At 43.9% G+C, this 12,809-nt stretch overlaps 1 protein-coding gene across 1 annotated transcript in view; it reads left to right on the top strand.

Moving 5' to 3' along the window:
• Positions 1 to 12,809, top strand: part of LOC118770724 (1-phosphatidylinositol 4,5-bisphosphate phosphodiesterase zeta-1-like) — a 45,889-nt gene that overhangs the window by 16,531 nt on the left and 16,549 nt on the right. The window contains exons 5-7 of the mRNA XM_036518490.1: positions 2,106 to 2,256; positions 4,159 to 4,368; positions 8,695 to 8,811. Coding sequence (XP_036374383.1) covers positions 2,106 to 2,256; positions 4,159 to 4,368; positions 8,695 to 8,811 — 478 coding nt within the window. The remainder of the gene's footprint in view (positions 1 to 2,105; positions 2,257 to 4,158; positions 4,369 to 8,694; positions 8,812 to 12,809) is intronic.

Below are 12,809 nucleotides of genomic sequence, written 5' to 3'. Positions count from 1 at the left end.
AGGACATGGGGACGGTATTCATTTGAATGCAAACGTAAGGCACCGCGTAAAATAATATTCCCACTTATTTCTGTTCTGTAATTGATTTGCTGTTGATTAGCTGTTGACAGTTCACACTCCACTGTCAAAAGTCTCTCCACTAAAGGGTATAATGTGCATTTTGGCCTCAAACCATGTTTACACAACACAATTACATCCAACAATCAAAATACCTTTACTTGTACCAGCTCAGTAGGTGCAAATGCGCTTGCAGGTGTCACATTAAATGCAAACACAGTCAGAGTGTGTACATAGCCAAACACAATACACATACAATCAGTACAGAGTGAACATACAGCAAAAACAAATATGTAAATCGTAAACAAATATGTACATCTGGCCCTATTTAAATGCAAATGCACGTCTGTTACTATAGTTACATTTCTTATATATATATATGTCATATCTTAAGGGAATAAAGGGAATACACATCTCTCCACTTCGAGTGATTTGTGGCGAGCTAGCACAAGCTGTCTGCCGACTTCCCTCTGAGGGTTAGCCATTCCTTATCTGCGGTGGATGTCCACTCAGACGCGCTTTGATATCCCTACCGAGGAAGAGCTGCACAGATTCACCCGGGACACATCATCCGTCACATGCACGCATGTAAACACACTGCGACGGGTTAACACGAACCCAGTATCTTCCCAGGGCTCTAAACAAAAGAACAACACACACTTAACTCGCGAGCACCCCCCCCCTCCAAACTCCCCCCCCCCATTCAGTGAGCAATTTCTCCAAACACTCTCATACCTAAACACTCAAGAAATGAAGTGTCTGGGCTGCCCCCGGGTCCCAGGCATCGCGGCCTCCTCTGCAAGGACGCGGCCTGCAGATAGAGACGGGGGAAAATTACACCGCAGCTTCTCCCACAGCGTCAACCCCCCCGCCCGGCGCAGTTCCGCCTGCCCCACTTCACTCGAGCCGGGCGAGCGCGAGCGCGACTACTCCACTTGGCAGGAAAAGCCTATATTTACCCAGCGCATCAAGTCCTCCCACTCCACCAGGCTCGTACAGGCGCAGAGAGGCACCCAAGCAGAAGAAGCTAAGTACTAAAAAAAACTCACCCGGAGCAGCGGGGTTCAATTATCTTTATTTACCCTCCCGGTAGGATCTGCTGCAATTAAAAACAAGAGCAGGGGACAGCGCGGGTTCGGGATTTCGGAGGGTAGGTGAAGCGTCAAAAGATCCTCCCAATCTTTCACAGTTGATTCCGGTGTTATGATCCCCGCAGCTAATCTCCTGTTGTTTGTTTGCTGAGGACGCCCTTGCTGTGGTTTTCACACGGCCTGCTTGGCGACTTAGCAGAAGGGACAGGGAAGCGCCCTGGATGGGCTGGAGCTGTTCATTGTCTCCCGTTAGGGAATTACCTGATTAGGGCCATAATTTGACACCTGAGACCCCAGTTATGCCAGTGAGTGCCTCAGGCCTGGCATTAGTGGGGTGCTTAAGGGTCCATTGCACCCCCAGTTGTCTCCTTATATCCCCACGTCTACATAGCATTTATGACTTTTTGTGCATCCCCATGGATTGCGGCTGTACCCCTCTGTATTTTGTCCTGATGCCGAGCCTGGAGTGCCTCCAGGTGATGGAGATATGTACTTATTAAACATGCGGCTGGATGCTGGCTTAAGCAATTCAGGCTAGGTGCTTGACTTGCAATCTTCAGTCACAAACCCACAAGCCCACAAGCCCACAAGTCACAAGGTTCTTAACACTGCTGCAAAGTCTTTATTAGCGACCATTGAGTGGATACTGAACAACACGGCTGCTTATATAGATCTGGCCCCTTAAGTGCATGTTAACTGCCATCAAAATATGAAGCCATAAATTCTTCCTTAAAAGCAGTTTTAAGAGGGGGGCAAATTGGGCCATATTGTAACAACAGACACGCACAGTATGTCCCAAGGGGGCAGGATTACCAGCCATAATATGGCTCCACGTTTTGGCACATAGAAAGATGAGGCAGCAGTTTTCCATTAAAGCCTTTTTCGCATTGTAATTGTGCTCTTAAAGGGTGTCTCAGACGGCTGCGTGAGGGCGTGTCTGCTGTGCTTGGCCGACAGGAGCTGCAGTATAAGATTTTGATAAAGAACAAGAAGCTGAGCCCAGGCCAGGAGAAAGAGCAAGGGGCAGGCAAAGACAGGAAAGAAGAGCAGGGTGAGGAGGGAGAAGGGAGAGAGGAGGAGGAGGACAGTGAGGAGGAGGAAGAGGACAGTGAGGAAGAGGGGGAGGAACAGCTCCCAGAGGAAGACAAGTCCACCACGTCTAAAGGATCAGAGCAGTCAGGGACAGAGAGAGAGCTACTGAAGGTCAGACTCGCTATAGCTAACACACGAGATCTACAGTCCTGCTATTCTAGTCCTGTGATCCACATGTTCTGGATGACCCAGTAAAACGCATTTTTTTAGATTGGGATCTGCTCCAATTCCCAAAACGTGAAAAGCTAGAGTACCAGTCAAAAACTTGGACACACCTACTCAGAAAAGGGTTTCATCTTTATTTTTACTACCTTCCACATTTTAGAATAATAGTAAAGACATCAAAACTGTGGAGTAACACATGGAATTGTGCAGTGACTTAAGTTTATAAACAAACCAAAAATAATCTTATATTTTAAATTCTTCAAAGTAGCCAAAAATATTTTTTAAAATTACATTTTTATTAGAAATAAATTCATACAGACGTGTCAATTTCACTATTTATATTTGTCTAAGAAACGAATTTCAAGCATTTAAGCATAAATCTTTAGATCAGAATGTCTTTGAATGCATGTTTCACATTATCTTAATCAGGTGTGTCCAAACCTTTGACTGGTACTATATATCCCTTATTATTCCATTCGTCAGATGGTTGTGAGTTAGAATTGCTTTTTTTCCAGCCTCTTTTCTGTATTACCAAGGACTGCTGAGAGACCTCTTAGTGTTAAAGCAGTTTAGTGAGCATCTGTGCTTTTCATGCAAAGCGAAATGATATGCATCCAGGGGAAGAAAATCAAGAGAATATGAAAACCAATCAGGGGAAATCACTGTGGCGGTTTCCCTACATTCATTTTGTTTTGTTTCCCATGGCAACATATTACTCGAATATGGCAGAACAGTGATTCAGAGAGTCCTTATGGGCAAATTAAATATTTGATTGGCACTTGAATTTTCTCTTTAGGCTGCCAGCCTGATCATTAATAATATAAATAATATTCAACTGATCAAATAGCTGTACTCATAACATTGCAGTGCATGTATAACACACGAATGCAATTTAAGCATAAACAACGCTTAAACAATAATATAAATGATGGTGCTTCTTTGTAACCACTCATATAAATTGATGGAAATAGATGCAGAGTGTCCAAATGTCAGAAGACATGATAGCAACCACTCGTTGAAAAAGCACTATATCCCAAGTAATTTTAATTTTGTTTTGGCAGTAACACTTTCTTCATGGTACAGTCATAGACCAGTATGTGCCTTACTGGGTTCGTGCCTTCATGAACACAGTGTTTATAGTGCTTTATAATGTTTCAAATAAGCATTTGTGTATTTTCGAACACAATGTCCCATAATAACCCACATAATACATAATGACAACCCAGACAATATCAAGAATGTATAATACTTTATGTGCTTCATACAGATACAGTAGGGCCCTCTGGGTCTGAGACTCCAGACAGAGCTGTAAGTGCTAACAACCCAAATGGTTTACTGAACCTTTCACGCAAATGGGTTTTCTAAGTACCTGCCTTTTCCTGCTTGGTCTCAGTAGAGAACATTAAAAAAATTGACCTCCCCCCCAACCCTTATTTTTGGTGCAGTAACATTTTTATGTCTGAACTTTTCTCTCCTCCAAATTACAATTCAGCTGGCCGCCCTGCCTGTCACCCAGGTTCAGCTTTTTAGCTCCTTTTAATTCTCCGCTCCGCTCCTCTCGGTGAGGTGAATAGTCCACTGAACACCGAGTACTCTGAGAAGCCTCCGGTGTATTCATGTGATCAGACATTAGGAGACAGGCTGAAGTACAGCTCTTTCTCAATGACACCGACATTTTCTGCAGGTCACCATTCAAGAACATGGGGTCCTTCTCCCCGTGGTGTGGCATCCAGTGAAAATTGCACAGCTCCAGATATCTTCCGCATAAAATACAGCTTACTGTTACTCTGTCCCCCAAACTCACAGAAAGGGAAAGTGAAGGTGGCAGTGGAGCTGTCCAGGCTGGTCATCTACACCAAGTCGGTGAAGTTCATCAGCTTCAGCCACTCCAGGGAGAATCAGCACTTCTTCGAGAACACCTCCCTCGTGGAGAAGAAGGCACGCAAGCTCACCAAGGTCTCAGGTGTGAGGGCCAACCAGACAGCATCACAGGATTGCTCTATTATATTTCTAGAGCAACTTCTAGAACAGGATTTTTTACATCATAGCATAGCTTTCATTAAATCGTGAGACGAGAGTGGGGTTTACTAGACTGATATAGGGGTACAGATTGCAGAGAACACTATTAATGTTGTACTCCTGGAGTTTAGCCTGGTCTTCAGCTAGTACGTGTGCAGGTAAAGCTGAGTGGAGGTGGTCCCTTTGGTAACCTCATTCAGAGTACTGAGACAGTTTTAAACTGGAACATTGTTATTAGATTTCTTAGGGGGCAGACCCTGATTTGGTTTGGAGGAAGCTTGGAAAGGAGGCATTTAGTTGTAGTACCTTTGTAAATGAAACAACAACCTCTCTGCCTCCCTCCCCCTCTCTCTCTCCCCCCCCCCCCCCCCCCCCTCCCTCCCCCCCCCTCGCTCTCTCTCTCTCTCTCGCATGCACACACACACCCGGGAACCAAACCTACAATTCCCGGCCATGAGCCCATTGCGAATATATGATTTCATCTCTAAATAAATTCATTGCCTAAATCTTAATACTTTTAACCGAAGTGAAATTAATATACACATAATGCAAGGTCATGCATGCAATCTGAAACAGCTAGCTAATGCCTTTAATTACGATTGTGTAGTTTTGATTGTACACCATATGCCAGAGTGATATCTTACAGTTGCAGCCTCTATTTCAGAACAGAGCAACATAATCCCATTATACATTTTGCTAAATAGTTTATAGGAGCAAGGTCTATTTTCACACAAGATCACACAAGACGATGCACTTATGATGCAAATATGGCATGACATTATCCACTACCATTTTTTTGTACTGAATTGGAATAAAACCAACCCTCTTCTTGGCAACAGAAAGCAAGGCGTGCTAGCCAAGCTGACAGAGACATTCAAACTTTTCAGAGAGTTTCGAGCGAGACTTCAAATGCAGGACACAGCAGCAGCGAGATACCTGATGTTTTGCTGTGACTCGCGCTTATTTACTCTTTGGAAATGAAAGAGCCCAGAGAGATTGGAATCGGAGCCAGAACAATGTGTATTACCTGCCAGTCTGCCAGACCCGGGGAAGGGACTGGGGACCGTGCAAGGTGCAGTGAGAGGAATGCCAATGAAGCCAACTTTCTCTCTCTCTCCCTCTATCTCTAACCTGGTAAAGGTTGTGGACGAAAGCAGAGAAAAAAAAGGGCATAAGCAATGCATGAGGATGCAGACAAAGAAATATAGCCTTCGTGAGGGAACTGTAAGAAATATATCATATTTGGGCAGCCTGACAACTCTGGCTATTTTGTTCCAGCGTACTCAGAATGCAGGACTGGGGGTCTGACAAAACACCGACCCTCTGCAACCACTACCAAAGCAGGATTCGGTAACAGTATGTCGAACAAAAGTGCAGACACAAACTGAGTTAGATCAGGGTTGTAAAAACCCAGAGAAACACTGCCAAGCCTTCTAGACTGGCCACCTACTGAGGCTGGCCGAAAGGTTGCCAGTTCAATCCCCGCTGGGACACTGCTGCTGTACCCTTGGGCAAGGTACTTAACCCACAATTGCCTCAGTAAATATCCAGCTGTATAAATGGATAACATTGTAAAGAACTGTAGCCTATGTAAGTCGCTTTGGATAAAAGCGTCTGCCAAATGAATAAATGTAAATGTAAATGTAAATGTAAATGGTGTCACCGCTGTCCGTACTGGCCAATCAGACCGCAGCTGTGGCCTTTGCAAACGAATCAGAGGAGCTGATTGGTGAGTCATCGGTGGCAGCTTCCTGGCTGACAGGCCTTGGACGTCACACACAGACCCTGTCACTCCATGTCACTCCGAGCAGGAGAACATTTCTAATAACAGACAGAGGGGGACAGGCTTTCATTTGCTTAACAGATCTAAGCAGAGAGCTTTCATTTGACGACGGGACTGCCTATATCCTTCAATTTGAAGGGGAGATATTTTCCAAGCTGTCTCCAAACATCCCTGCCTTTTAACGTGTGGGCATTAAAGCTGCTGGAAATGAAAGAGGTTTTTCATAAAGACATAATAACCTCCTCTATTTTTCTGATTGGAGAACTTCAGCCCGTTCGCACATTAGTACTGTAACCCACAGAGAGGTGCTGGGCTGCCAGGAATAAGAAACTTATTAGTGGTTGGGGAGCTGACCTTGAAACCAGAGTGCTGTTGGATCAAATGCAGGGTGCAGCACTGCAGCCGGAACTCTTCAGCGTGTCACTTAACCTCCACAGGCTCAGCAAATGTCCATCTGTATGAATGAATGATACTTAAACTACTGAAGTTACCCCGGACAAGGGCGTCTGATCGGTAAATAGATGTTCCGATCTTTGAAGTTCACGAAGCCTTGCCAGTAATCATATGGTTGAGGGCACAGCAGTTTGTCCAGGGCTGCTTCAGAGTCCAGATCGAGAGTTCAAACATGAGTCACACAGCTTTTTTTTTTCAGCTCCTTTGTGCCGCCTACAATGTCAGTTAATCAGATTTGACTTAATACATCAAAAGGACGTGTCAGAGCACTTTGCAAAGTGCATTACAAGGAAACAGTACAGTTTCAGTATATTGGCGCGTATCTGGACAAAGAGGCGCAATTATGAAATAGCAATAGGGAATCAATTGGTGGAGTTATTGTTTAGAAAACAGTGTGGCATGTTACAGCTATCTTTCAACTCCTTGTGATCAAAGAAGTGGCCAAATATATCATGTAGAGTATATTATTTAGATTATATTGTTTGCATGTATACACACATATCATTCATTATGTATATAGTAAGATATTATATTTAATATTTACTACAAAAGACCCTTCCTGAGCAAGGACCTGACATATTCCCCTGAAGCAGAATGTACCATAATGTTATTTTGTTAATGGGCCCTAAAAATGGCTGGTGTCTGAGATCACTGGGTTGGTTAGCTAAAACCTGAGGCAAATCCAGCCTGACAACCGGGTCCTTGTGACCGTTTATTTCTTGCTTTTCTGTTTTTAATTTTTAAATAAATCTTTTGCCTTTTAGACGAATAGCCGGCACCTCTCTCTCTCACACACGTACCCAGACACACACTTGTTCCCAGCCAAGAACAGCCTGTGTATATTAACATGTGTAGGAGAGAGAGGGTACTATTTCTGGCCTGTCTGCTCTCAGTTGTGACTGACCCTGGCAGTTAAATAGCCCCTTCTGTTCCAGGCCATGAGTGATCACAGCCACTCACGACACAAACTGTCTTGGACACGCCCCATTTTCCTCCGGACCCTGTGATTGGTTCTTGTGGTATCTGATTGATGGCACAGCACCAGCACTGCAGAATGGATCCATTAGACAGGGAGAAGTGACAGGAGAAAAATAAAGGGAGAGAACAGCTCTGCCACTTAGTCAAAAAGCAGCCAAAAGCCACCTCTCACTTTTCCAAAAGCTAAAAATACAGAGTGAATCCAATAAAAAGACAAAGTTGCTTTGAGCGAAAAGGGGAAAAAAAAATGTGATGCTACAAACCCATTGATCCACAGTGCTGTAGCATTAAGCGTATCTTTTCCCTGAAGCAGTGTTACTGTAGTTTACATTCACTGTGTGTGTGTAATGGTGCTTAAAAAACACAGTATTTCAGTTTGTGAAAAGCCATTAGTTATGGTTTGTTATTGGCATTGACTGCTGGTGGTTGTGGAAGGCACATACATATGCGTTGTGAGCTTTGTTGAGGCATGGGGTTCTCACTGATGGCCTTCACTTTGATGTCAGCTATATTTGTTCCATCCCTGTTTGAGTGCAAAACCATTATGTTTATTGACTGAAAGCCTAGTTCCACCTCAAATACCTTCAGGAAAGTGGAAGCGCTGTAACAATGTTTTCAACTCCTGATACAGCTCTCTGAATATTAACAATCCAACCAGGTTATCTCACCTTGCAAGAATATTTGGAGTCTGTGACATTAATACAACTTGACACTTTTAAAAAGAAGCAGGCCGCAGACATGCCCGACCGAAACTGTTTGATGGACAAACAGTGGATTCTGCAAACATAATTGAATCTCTAAGGGAAGAGGAGAAGCAGCCGTCAACTCTGAGACTCAAAATTCTGCTCATAGCTATATTAATGCCCCTTCACTTTTGAGCCTGAAATGACTTTGTGGAAAAAGAAAAAAAAGGAAATCAGGCAATGACACTGTTCTGTAATTTATTTATTTGACAGTTGCTCCTATCCACGGCAGCCTGGAAGTCTTCTGCCCGGGGCGGTTGGCAGTGTCAGCATCAGTGCTGCGTGTGATGAGCTGTGTGTCTCTGCCCCTCAGGCCCGGAGTTTGTGCTCCACAACGCGAGCTTCATAAGCAGGATCTACCCGGCCGGCTCCCGCACCCTGTCCTCCAACTACAACCCCCAGGAGTTCTGGAACGTGGGCTCCCAGCTAGGTACGCCGCGCCGCATTGTCACCACACACGTTTGTGCTGCACGCATGCTCTGTTGCATACCCGCCGGCATGTACATGCAACGACACACACATGCATGCACATACATGCATGTACATGCAACAGCACGTGTATACGAATGCCTGGATATGTGCACACTGTTATACAATCAGGCACACAGTCACAGCCACACAAAAAAAACACGTGCACACACACACACACACACACACATGCACACAGACATGGTTACAAACACACAGGCACACACACACACACATACACACGTGTGCACATGGCCAGTCACAAAGATACATGCACACATAGACACACTCACACGCACATAGTCAGATAAACAAGGAGCTTCCCCTCAGAGGCTTCCAGTAAAGGTGTATCATTTTAAAATCAAATATTTTAAAATCAATAGTGCCTCTTGCATTGGAGGAGAGAGCTGCAGAATGCATTTTAGTGCCTGCCTGCTGGTGAAATACAGATTCTGGCAGCATATCTACCCTTTTTTACTTTCTCCTCAGCTTAAAATCTTCCTTGTATTTTTTTTAACAACCTCTTTCTTGTGTATTCCATTCCATTTTGCAAGTGTGCTGTAATCCTTCATTATGAGCCCGGGGTTTCATTCTTTTATTTACAGTTCTCCTTATTAATCATAAGGCTGTAACTGAGCGAGATCAAAATTAGTGCCAAAGAAAGACTGCTCTAGTATTTAAGTTTCAGTGTTTCAAGCTGAAAAATGGTTCCTTCATTCACTGTGAAGGATTTGTGTTGTATTATAATGTGTGAAACATCAAAGGGATTCCTCCATTCTGTGAAAGCCTTGAAGCAGGCAGACACAGACACACACACACACACACACACACCTATTCAGAGAGGCACATCGCGTCCTCATTCTGAATGTTGAAAATGACAATCTGCTCAACTACAGAGTGTGATCACTGACCACTTGCTGCTTTTTTTAAAGAGAGTCCCTTCATCTCTTTCATCTGCCAGCAGCGTGTTTTTAATCTAGGACCACTGCCAGTGAGAGCGAGCTGCTGTGCTCCGTTTCTCCGTTTTCCCGGGATTCTGATATTCGTGTCATGGTTATGGTGCGTGTTCACTCTGAGGTTGCAGACTGCAGTGAGTTTTAGCCCAGGTTGGAGGGAATTTTCTGCCTCCATCATATGCCGGGGGCGGCGCCCTCATGCGCACGTTCACTTTGAAGACAACTTTGATTGGTCTCCCTTCTTTCAAAACTCGGTGGTATCTGTGGCGTGCCGCGACGATGTAATTCACAGATGATGGCAGTAACCGTACCCTTTGATGGGTCATTCTGTGATCTTTCATTCATGTTTCTTGAACACCGCGAAAAACCCCCTCAATGCTAATAATTTCGCTCTGAAGATTCAACATTTTGAATCACCAGAAAACCTCAGGGAGGGTTGCCTAAAAGGTTCTGACAAATCTGTGACAGTTAAGCCCTTGGAACTCTGGCTGTGATGTTGGGGCTGGAAGGAGGGCAAGGAGTTTACCTGTCACCAAGGTTACCTCCTCGCCCAGTCCTTCTCTCACTCACATTGCTGCACGACCATCTTCTCACGGAGAGAGAAAACGATTAATTCATCACCGTTGCTTTTCTCTACTATTATTTTGTGTCGTCAGTGCATGTCTGCTGGTTCCGTCACTGCATCCATTACAAGCCTCTGACTAAAACCGGGGGCAGAGTCCCATTGCGTCTGCTGTTCCCCGCTGAAGACCGAGCAGAACTCATTTCTACGCTCCAGTGACCGCGTGCGGTATGAGAGCTGTGTTTCTGTGAGGCCTGGATGAGCTGCGCAGAATGGAGAACAGACAGATCAATGATTAATATCAGTAAAATGTGCTGTGTAAAAGCAACCGCTTTTCAAGGTGTTTTTTTTTCTTTCATAGTTGCAAAACTTTTTTTTTTTTTTTTTAAAAACAAGACTTACATAACAATTTGAACTCCCCTTACCTGCACTTAAATGAAAGCGGATGAGAATTGATTGCTGTTCAGCTAAAACAGCACAAAAAGGACCAAGAGGCATGTAATTGTAACAGAAGTTGTTTCAAGGTGATATTGCATTTGGGAAGGGTATTGTGACGAGGGGTGACCACCCGTCTGGTTGTATTTCATCCGGTTTGCATCAGATGAATTCATGTTCTGCATTTAGAGATGTGGAGACTCATACAGGACTGCCATCAGAATGCTAATTGTTTCACATACAATGTTTAAAATACAAATAAATCATCCGAATGGTATTACTGGACCTTGAAATTGAAAGCATGTTGGGATGCAGCCAGGAACCAAAAAAGCAATTCAGTTCAAATTCAATTTTTTATTTTTTATCACATTTGTGAATGACTAATGAGGTGTGGATTTACAGCATAAAACCACACATTGAACAACATGCAAAGACAATCAAATCTCTGCACCAGAGTAGGAGAATGGCTGGGGGCTTTTTTGTTTGCACCAAAAAACTGAAATTATTCACTGGATAGAATTATGCTGTTTGCTGGATGCGTATGCACCTTGCAAAAGCATAAATGTACCAGAAAATCAAATATGTTTTTTTAAGGGGGGCAGTGTGGTAAGCAGGGAGTTTTTGTGCCTTTTGGTCGTGTCGTAACAAGTTGCATGAATGCGCAGTATCTGGTGGTTTACATCATCGGACAGCCTGAAATTTTGGTGAACCTGCAGTCATCTGTGATATTTTTACCGGATGAGCTGTCTACCGGTCTGACAGATTTGTGCCGGTTACCACAAACACGCCCTCAGACGGAAAGGTTATGTATTTCTGTGTAACTGCGTCATCCTTGAGAACCCACATCTCCTGCTCGCCAAAGCTGATGTAGGTACAGTCGCTCTGATGTACAGTAACGTTCAGCCAAGCGAGACATTAGATGCACTGAAAAATACAACAGTCCCTCCCCCAGGGCATCATGGGAAGGGAAGTGGGACACACATCACTGAGCTCCTTGGTCACAGTGAGCCATGTGTCACCCAGATGAGCTGTGCTACAGAGATCCACAATATCACACAACACCATTGGAGATTAAAAACAGGAGACTGGAGTCTGGAGACTGCAGACCAGAGACTGGAGATGGGGAATAAAGACCTGAGAGGAGAGACAGGAGACTGGAGACTGGAGACTGCACTTACCGCCCAAGCTTTATGCTCTGTCTGTAGAGTCAGGGACACACTACCGAATATCGCTGATTGCAAGCCAATTTTCCTATCAAATCAGCAAGTTACTGAATATTATGTATATGGACTCCTTGTGAGCTCATGTAAAATCACCATGCGTGTGTCATAGTCGAATTCTGTAATAGGATGTCTGTCCTTGAAATTTAAAAATGTCTTATTGGTATAAAATCTCTCCACGCTGCCCAGCTGGATGTGTAAACCAGTTCACGATCACTCACATCAGACAGTGTGCCCCTGGCTTACGCCCTCTACAGATATTAAGTGCTGTTCCATAGCCATATCTACTGTGCTATTCATGTCAATTAGATGGTTTGTGTATGCTTGGGAGGAAAAGAGGCCTTCAGACCCATGCAAAAAAAAAAAAAAACCTATGTTGAGGATTTATTTTAGACATTATACTTTTTTTCAAAAGTATTCAATTTCAATTTATTGAAAATATATAAATTTCAATATGTTGGTATACACCTTTTGATATATTGAAATGTATTTCTGCTTTGCATTAATATGCTTTCTGTGTGTTTGTTGTGTATTCTTGGACTGAACTCCATGCTTATTCCTCAGCCTTATATACAATATTCACCTCAGAGAACTGCCTAACACTTGAAAATATGATTAAAATACTATATATGCATACAATGAGTCATTGGCTTGATAGACATCCTTTCCATCCCCCACCCACACCCACCGCCCCCTCAGCCTTAACGATGACTTCACATCTGGCTGGCATACTGTCATAGCCATCTGTTGCTATAGAATCCGAGCAATACAGCAGCCCAGAACTCCT

Source organism: Megalops cyprinoides, chromosome 23, assembly GCF_013368585.1.
Source record: "Megalops cyprinoides isolate fMegCyp1 chromosome 23, fMegCyp1.pri, whole genome shotgun sequence".
Taxonomy (NCBI): Eukaryota; Metazoa; Chordata; class Actinopteri; order Elopiformes; family Megalopidae; genus Megalops; species Megalops cyprinoides.
The sequence above is the reverse complement of the archived record's forward strand: the minus strand, read 5'-3'. Positions and strand labels throughout refer to the sequence as shown.